The sequence below is a fragment of the Salminus brasiliensis genome, chromosome 3, assembly GCF_030463535.1.
Source record: "Salminus brasiliensis chromosome 3, fSalBra1.hap2, whole genome shotgun sequence".
Lineage (NCBI taxonomy): Eukaryota > Metazoa > Chordata > Actinopteri > Characiformes > Bryconidae > Salminus > Salminus brasiliensis.
The window spans coordinates 31669991-31678138 of NC_132880.1; the positions used below are offsets into that span (position 1 = coordinate 31669991).

The 8148-nt window shown below is 39.8% G+C and overlaps 2 protein-coding genes across 2 annotated transcripts; one reads left to right on the top strand and one right to left on the bottom strand.

Moving 5' to 3' along the window:
• Window positions 1-1496: 1496 nt before the first annotated feature.
• Window positions 1497-4426, bottom strand: ndufs6 (NADH:ubiquinone oxidoreductase subunit S6). Its single transcript, XM_072675897.1, has 4 exons — window positions 4238-4426; window positions 3737-3790; window positions 3511-3633; window positions 1497-1671 (listed from the first exon to the last, which is right to left on the bottom strand). Exons 1-4 carry the CDS (start codon window positions 4379-4381, stop codon window positions 1603-1605), a joined length of 390 nt encoding a protein of 129 aa, XP_072531998.1. The 5' UTR covers window positions 4382-4426; the 3' UTR covers window positions 1497-1602.
• A 1836-nt stretch (window positions 4427-6262) lies between these two features.
• mrpl36 (mitochondrial ribosomal protein L36) lies at window positions 6263-7245 on the top strand. The gene is made up of 2 exons (XM_072674457.1): window positions 6263-6347; window positions 6875-7245. Exons 1-2 carry the CDS (start codon window positions 6263-6265, stop codon window positions 7243-7245), a joined length of 456 nt encoding a protein of 151 aa, XP_072530558.1.
• The last annotated feature ends 903 nt before the right edge of the window (window positions 7246-8148 follow it).

Sequence of the window (8148 nt, forward strand, 5' to 3'; positions counted from 1 at the left end):
TTATTTTGGACTTCTAATTCTAATTCAGTTCTGTTCTCTGGTCAGTTTAAAGAAGCACTAATATTTTGGTCTATGGTACAAATGTTATAAAATGTATATAAAAACTAAAGCCTGAATCCCACTTTAAACAAGTCACTCATACTTTGCTGTATTATAATTTGACAGTATAATTTAACTTTCCCAAATTTGACTATCATAATTTTACAGTCCATTCTTTACCATTTTCCTTTCTTTCACAATGTTTACTGTATTGTAATTTTACATAGAATTTCCCCCCACATTTTACATTGTACATCCCATATTTTGCAGTATATATTTTTTCTCAAATGGTACTGTATTATTTTACCACCATTTTTGTGTACAGTATTATGTCCCCATAGTGTACTATATACTTCTACTTTCCCAAATATTACCATATTATAACTTTATAAAGTATCTGTTCCCAGATTGTACAGCATGGTTTTAGTTTCCCAATCTGTACTGTATTATACTTTTACACAGTATATTTTACCCATATGTATCAGTATTGTCTCTCTCAAATGTAACTGTATCATTATTTTACTTTGTCATTTTCGTAATATCTATGTAATATGTTGCCTGTAAGTGTTCTCATACCTTGATGTTCCTCAGGCATTCTTTTAAAGGGATTTGCTAGTGTCCACAGAACAATTTATCATAATAAAGTGCCTTTATACCATCTAATTGTATACAAGCATTATCTTACACTAATGTCACTAATTACACTAATGTCAATGTCAATGTCAGTATGTAGTTCACTCATAGTGTTCCCAAAATGACTTGAGTAACTGAAATCAATAGTTAAACAGATGAGTTCCCCAACAAAAACCCAGTTTATTAAGTGAAAGCACAGTTAACATCAGCTAGGTATTGGTATAGAAAATAAAGTTCATATGGTCCTGGTGGTAAATGTATGGATGCTGCACTGTGATTGGAAAATGGTAAAGGAATCCCAGAATACTTGTGCAGAAAATGCACAATGACTAACCGACCACTCCTCCTCTGCATTAGTTACAGGTTGTATGACATTAAAAGACCTTCTTGATCTTGCGCTTCAATATTTTGTGCTCTGCTGCATCTCAAGCATCTTACACCTCAGCCTGCATTCTCAGAGAAGCAGATCTTGCAGTGTAGTGGCATCTAAACTCTAAAACACCCTCCCACAGAGCTTCTGCATCGTTTTCATCTCAGCCTTGAAAACCCAGTTGCAGAATTACTCTTGAGTTACCAACTCACACAAACATCAGAGTAGTTTAATCATAGCATATTGCCCTGCCTCTTTTCAGCGTTACAAGTCACATTTTCCATCATTGAGTTGTTCTTGTGAACTGGAGGCAAATTTGAGCAAAAGGAAGATGCTATGTAAACAAAATGTATTATTATTATTATTATTAATAGTAGTAGTTGTATTAGACTGGAATGTAATGGATATGATAAAGAAAAGAAAAACAGAAGAAAACAATCACAGAACAGCACTATTATATTCATAGTAAGATTTTATTGTACAGGAAACTAATGAAACACTTGTCAAAGGGAATAATTTATAATGAGCAGATTAGGAAGACCGAAGTCAACAGAGGGGTTTCAGTGATGAGGTTTCTGCTGAAACTGACGTCCACAGTATCCGCAGGTGCCCACTTTGGTCAGTTTGTCCTGTGTGAGGAGAAAGTGTATGAAGTACTACACATTTTTATCTGCAGCAATGTGAAGTAAAAGCTACTGTCTGCATAGGTGTAGGTTGGAAACGTGAAGAGCTTCCTTATGACCCATTCAACTCTGCTGAGTGTTTAGGGTCTCTGTTCAGTCAACATAAATTATTTATCTAAATTTCTGTAACTGAGTGTCTTGCTATCCCCTTCTGCTGTTACACTGGGAATTTCCCCACTGCGGGACTAATCTTATCTTATCTTATTAGTTTTGTGAAGTGGGTGGCATTTAGTTTTATTTCCACGACTTTTGTTACAGACATTAATGTTAATATCTGGATTATTTTTATTAGATTGTTTTATGTTAACAGGGCAAGCTCTTTTTCACAGAAAAAAAAGGCATAAAATATTTGGTGACCATCCTCATTTTTTACCTTTTACGTGCACAGAAGCTGATTATTTAGGACCTCTGTGGTCCTGAAGACAACAGCCCCACCAAAAGGTCATAAGAAAAGTATCTGTGTCTAACTCAAGCTGTAGATTCAGATGTCACACCTGTGATTCTGTGCGTTTTTTACAAACAGTGAAACATCTGGTAAAATTTGTTTTCTATATGAGCTACATTTTTTTTTAAACCTGTGATGCTCAGCTCAGCCTTCCTGCAGTCTGCTGTACGAGTTAGGGGCAGATAGTTTGTGTTTTGACTGACTAAGATCAGCCTGTATGTCATTACATGGCCATATTTAATGCAGAAACAGGTTTCTTCAAGTCAAATCCTAAACAAAAGTCCTTGGATTCCAGCCCTGGAGGGCCAGTGTCTAGTACAGTTTGGCAAAGTTCCAAAGAGTTCTCATTTCCAAAGATTAAAAATTTACGGTATTAGGTCAGTTAAATGCTAACCATGGTGCAATAACAGCTGTACACAAACATCTGTCTTTGTAACTGTTTGAAACAGATTCTTTAAGACTATAGGTTTCAACACTAATGGACAAAGGTATTGGGACACCTGCTTATTTATTTTCTGAAGAGCATTAGCGAGGTCAGGATGTTGGGGATGAGGAGGGGTAGTGATCATCCAACTCCCAGACTCAACCCAAAAGTATATTAGAGAACCACAGATTGAGCTCTATTGATCACTATACCCCTCACCTGGCAATAGGTTCATGTTTATTCTATTCTATTTGCAATGCTTCTCGTCAGTGACTTGTAGCCATTAGATAACAGTACACATGCAAGCGTGACCAGTAGTTAGCTAGACAGCTCACTTCCTAATTTAATTGCTGTATGGGAAATAGCCCACAAATCCAATATAATAACCTGTAATAACAATAAAATAATCTGTTGCACCTGGATTACTTTTTGGTAATCAACTCTCCTATTGCCTGTGATATTTTTGGACTCTTAGATCAGCACACCTGAGCAGTAAAACAGTCTTGGTGGTTCAGTGACTATTATCAATGACTTATAAATAGTTCTGATCAGAGTTGTTGTGAGTCTTGTTTCCTCCCAACGTTTCTTCCTCCAGCTCTGAGGGAGTTTAACTTGCCACTGTCACCTTTGGCTTGCTCACTGTGGGTCTTGGGTTTTCATGTGTTCTTAAATTGTTGATTTCTTGTCTTTTTACTGATTACTGATTGTGTAAAGGTGCTTTGTAACAAGACCACTTGTAAAAGGCACTATATAAATAAATTTGATTTGATTATGTGGACTCTACAGAACTGTTGTAGGTATCCCTCAGAGAGTGCCACTATTATTGTTTCCTCTCCTTTCTGAGCTTTCTAATGTTAGTTTGTTTTAAAGGTTGAGTTCACGTAAAGTGAGGTGAAGTGTACATCAACATACTTACCAAGTTGATGTACACCTTGGGGTGGCCGAGAGCTCCTCCGCCTCCATCACAGGACACCACTCTCTCTCCTACATCCGTCACTGGTTCCTCTGCAACCAGGTTGATGGCGAAGTTCTCGTTCACCTACACGATCGATAGAGACATAATAGAGAGGACAATTCCAGAAATCAGCGTTGCCATCATGGACAAATACATTTCGGTGAATCTTCAGTGACAGTGACGTTACCTCCTTTTGTCTGCCCAAGAATCTTGCTCTTCTGACGTCATTTTCATCATAAATCTGCACCAAAAACAAACAAACAAACAAACAAACAAACGATATGTTTAGTGTCCAGTTTGTGTCCAGTTCTGCTTCTTCATCTCTTTCATTGTAATGATAACCACTCACTCACCCACAGGACTAAACACAGCTGGACAAACACCATTACACTGATATTCTGCACTTTCCTAATCAAACTAAAGCGCCTGGAAGAGCAAACGTGTCACCATTCAGCTACACCCAACATCACCGCATTCACTTTACCTTGTTTACATGTACCGAGTTAAATATCCCCGGCCACCTGCCATAAAACATTTGCTGAAATATAAAAAGTTCAAGAGCTGCTCGGAGGTTGACACAGCCTGCTAAGTGAACGCAGCTAGCTGGTTAGCTGGCTAGCATACTGCTAACACTGCCAACATCGCTGCAAGCAACTCAGTCCGGGCTTTATAAGAAGGCAGACGCTACCTGTCCAGTGTGCGTAATCTTCTCCCCGTAGTTCGACACAGGTACAGTGTAGCTCTGAGCAGGAACCGCAGAAAGCCGCAAAACTCCAAGTAAAGTCCTCGTATTTTTACCGAAGGACAAGATCTTGGGAAAGGAGGCTGCCATGTTTCCCCAAAGCTCCCTCGGCCAGCTCTGAGGCGAATGTCTCTCTGCTGACCCCTGGTGTCCAACAGGCTCGTTACACTATTTCACTAGATACTAGATACTGCTCTTTGACGGACACTATGTGTTACGTGGACATAAAAAAAATCGTTATTGAGGATAAAACACACACGTAGACAAAAAATATTATTATTATTATTATTATTATTATTATTATTATTATTATTATTATTATTATTATTATTATAAGACATGTTCTTGATTAAGTTCTAATATTGAAGCGCGCCATTACGGCAGGTGGCGCCAGAAGCTGTGGCTCAGTCTCAATGCTTTTTAGTGATCCACCATTTCTAGTGTTGTTTTGAAGGGCCCTTAAAAGTTGGAGTATGGTGTATGAATAAGGAGTAGGGTATAAGAAGTCATTTGTAATGAATAAGGAGTAGGGTATAGGGAGTAGGGTGTAATGAATAAGGAGTAGGGTATAAGGAGTCATTTGTAATGAATAAGGAGTAGGGTATAGGGAGTAGGGTGTAATGAATAAGGAGTAGGGTATAAGAAGTCATTTGTAATGAATAAGGAGTAGGGTATAGGGAGTAGGGTGTAATGAATAAGGAGTAGGGTATAAGAAGTCATTTGTAATGAATAAGGAGTAGGGTATAGGGAGTAGGGTGTAATGAATAAGGAGTAGGGTATAAGAAGTCATTTGTAATGAATAAGGAGTAGGGTATAGGGAGTAGGGTGTAATGAATAAGGAGTAGGGTATAAGAAGTCATTTGTAATGAATAAGGAGTAGGGTATAGGGAGTAGGGTGTAATGAATAAGGAGTAGGGTACAAGGAGTCATTTGTAATGAATAAGGAGTAGGGTATAGGGAGTAAGGTGTAGTGTACAGGGGAGTAGGGTATGGGGAGTAAGGTGCATGAATAGGTGTAGGGAATAGGGAGTAAGGCGTAGTAAATAGGCAGTAGGGTATGTTGAGTAAGGTGTAGGGTAGGGAATAGGGAGTAAGGGGCAATGAATAGGGGGAAGGGAATAGGGAGTAAAGTGTAGTACATAAGGAGTAGGGTATGTGGAGTAAGGTGTAGTAAATAGGCAGTAGGGTATGTGGAGTAAGGTGTAGGGTAGGGAATAGGGAGTAAGGGGCAATGAATAGGGGGAAGGGAATAGGGAGTAAAGTGTAGTACATAAGGAGTAGGGTATGTGGAGTAAGGTGTAGTAAATAGGCAGTAGGGTATGTGGAGTAAGGTGTAGTAAATAGGCAGTAGGGTATGTGGAGTAAGGTGTAGTAAATAGGGAATATGGTAGGGAATAGAGAGTAAGGTGAACTTAACAGGGAGTATGGTATATGTAGTGAATAAGGAGTGGGGTATGAAAATTCTATGTAAGGTGTAGTAAATAGGGAGTAGTGAATAGGGACTAGGGTGTAGTGACTAGGGAGTAGGGTACAGGTGTTATGACTTCTAAATGAAACCGCCCCAATGACTTTTCTCAAAGTCACCTACGTCACCGGAAGTGTCGGCTTTAAGTCGTGCTGGTGCAGTGAAACATGCGCACAGATCAATAAACGGGATAATAACAGGGCCACTAAGACCAGGAATCAGCAATAAAGAGTTTATCTAAACAGGTATGTATATTAATCATCTCTGAAGCGAGATGCGTCATTAAAATTAAAGGACTTCGGTCATTTAGCATTGCAGGTTACGAGTCTGGCGTTAGCTAACGTAGGATAGCTAGCTAGTAAGCTAGTGCTAACTGACTGAACGAGTTGGTGCTGGGTCGTCTGATAGAAATGGGTTACGATGGTCAGCCTTTTGTCGGTTAATCAGGCGACTGCTGCAGTGCTGTAATCCCCACATTGTAACTAGCTACCCTTATAATCCTAAATATGAGGATGCTACACGGTAGGGGAAATGTCCCGCTGAATAGCGACGTCAGTTTACGTTACTTCAAAGACGAACCTCGTCTGTGCGGTGAGTTTATCATGTGAGAAGTGCATCATTATATCATCATATGTAGTCTTTATATTTTACCACTTTAATAATCACTATAGCTGGCACATAACGCTAATGTCAGCTAGTACGTGAAAGTAGAGTGAAGTGTGTGGCTTTCTGTGGGACAGTCTGCTAAAGGAGGCTCCCTATGCAAGTGTGACCTCTTACTCCTAAGTTATATATTATCTTTTAGATTAAAAATGTGTTGTGTGTATTAGCTTAGTTTGTTCACATCATTAAATGATGTGATTTAATGAGTACATTGTGATACAGAAAATATAATGAAATTGCATATCTACAGCATAGTGATACTGGATACGTTTGATTTCTTGCAGATCTGCGCAGATGCACTTGAAGCAGTGCACACAAATGCATTAAACCCCAGTCTTTAAACATTTTTAATACTCTTAAATCTTTGATAACGGCCCTACATACTCACTCGAACCCGCATAGCTCTTTTCCAGTTTGCATGTTTTCAACTCACTTGTGTTTTCCTCTCCGTACAGGTGTTGGCGCCATGGCACCGCTATTTCTACCATGTCTGGTCAGCTCCCTGACCCGGCGGCTGTCTCATGTCGTGAAGCTTGCGGCTGTCAGCTCCTTACCTGCGGCGGGAGCGCAGCGCTGTATTTCCACCGTTGCAGCCGCAATGGCTCCGGCCCGAGGAATCTTCAGCCCTGTTCAGGGCCCACACGGCCCTCTCTGCTCACACTTGGTTGGACAGTGTCAGCAGCTCCTGTGTGCGCAGCCTTCTGTGGGCATGAAAACGAGAACTGCACTGAAGAAACGATGCAAAGACTGTTTTTTTGTTCGCCGTCGTGGACGGCTGTTTGTGTTTTGCAAAACCCACCCGAGACACAAACAACGGCAGGGATGAGTGTCTTCTGCTGATTTCACTTCCCTCGTTGTATTTCACTTCTTTTGCGTAATAATAAAGAGTACATCAGTGTACTTAAGCTCTTGTGTGTGTTTGGGTACGTATTTTAGGATCGCTCAAAGTGTTTCTCACAAACTTTTTTAAGAGTTTAAATGCCCATATTCTACGTTTTTCTATAATAGATTTTCCTTTAAGACGTTTGTGTGCTTTTACTGGTTTGGTTCATTAGTCATCTTTACTCAAGCATTTTATTCCACAGTTAAACAGGATGTTAAGGCTGATCTGTATAAATAAGCTCTAATGGGTGCTGTGTATTGTGCTACATTCAAAAGCAGTGTGAGCTCTAACACTCCTTATAACTTCCACTTAAATGAACGAGGCTAAACATTACATTTACATGTGTGGCATTTGAAAGCCAAGTGAAGCCATGTCTTTCCATCTTCCATCTGAGTGGAAGGAAATTGTGTTCCTCCAGGACTACAATCCAATACAGAACAGATACATACAAGTGTGAATATGATAAATACAACAGAAATTAGACAAGAGTAAACAGACAGGACAGTGCAACAGTGATGCAGCACTCAGTACTGAATGTGTGGTGGGGATAAGGTGCAGAGCTATGTAATGTGCTATGACATATAGGTATAAACAGTCTGCTTCCACCTTTGTGAACACAGCAGTTACTGAGGTAGAGGAGACCAGTTCCTTTGTGGTATTACAGTAGTTAGCAGCAAGTGGGTACATGAGCATTATTAGAGATGTGGGTATAAGGTAAGAGAGGTGGTCTCAGCTCAGTCCTTGCTTGTTGAGAAGTCTGACAGCTTGGGTGTAGAAGCTGTTTCAGAGTCTGGCAGTGATGGCTGGGATGCACCGGTACATTAAGTCACCAAAACGTGATTTTGT

What these genes read in the sequence shown, in the direction of transcription:
- ndufs6 (XM_072675897.1), bottom strand. Translation starts at nt 4,381, where the DNA reads ATGGCAGCCTCCTTTCCCAAGATCTTGTCCTTCGGTAAAAATACGAGG. An exon ending in AGATTACGCACACTGGACAG is followed by an intron (nt 3,791 to 4,237) that starts GTAGCGTCTGCC and finishes TTTTTGGTGCAG; the next exon opens with ATTTATGATGAAAATGACGT. An exon ending in CCAAGGTGTACATCAACTTG is followed by an intron (nt 1,672 to 3,510) that starts GTAAGTATGTTG and finishes CTCCTCACACAG; the next exon opens with GACAAACTGACCAAAGTGGG.
- mrpl36 (XM_072674457.1), top strand. Translation starts at nt 6,263, where the DNA reads ATGAGGATGCTACACGGTAGGGGAAATGTCCCGCTGAATAGCGACGTC. An exon ending in AGACGAACCTCGTCTGTGCG is followed by an intron (nt 6,348 to 6,874) that starts GTGAGTTTATCA and finishes CTCTCCGTACAG; the next exon opens with GTGTTGGCGCCATGGCACCG.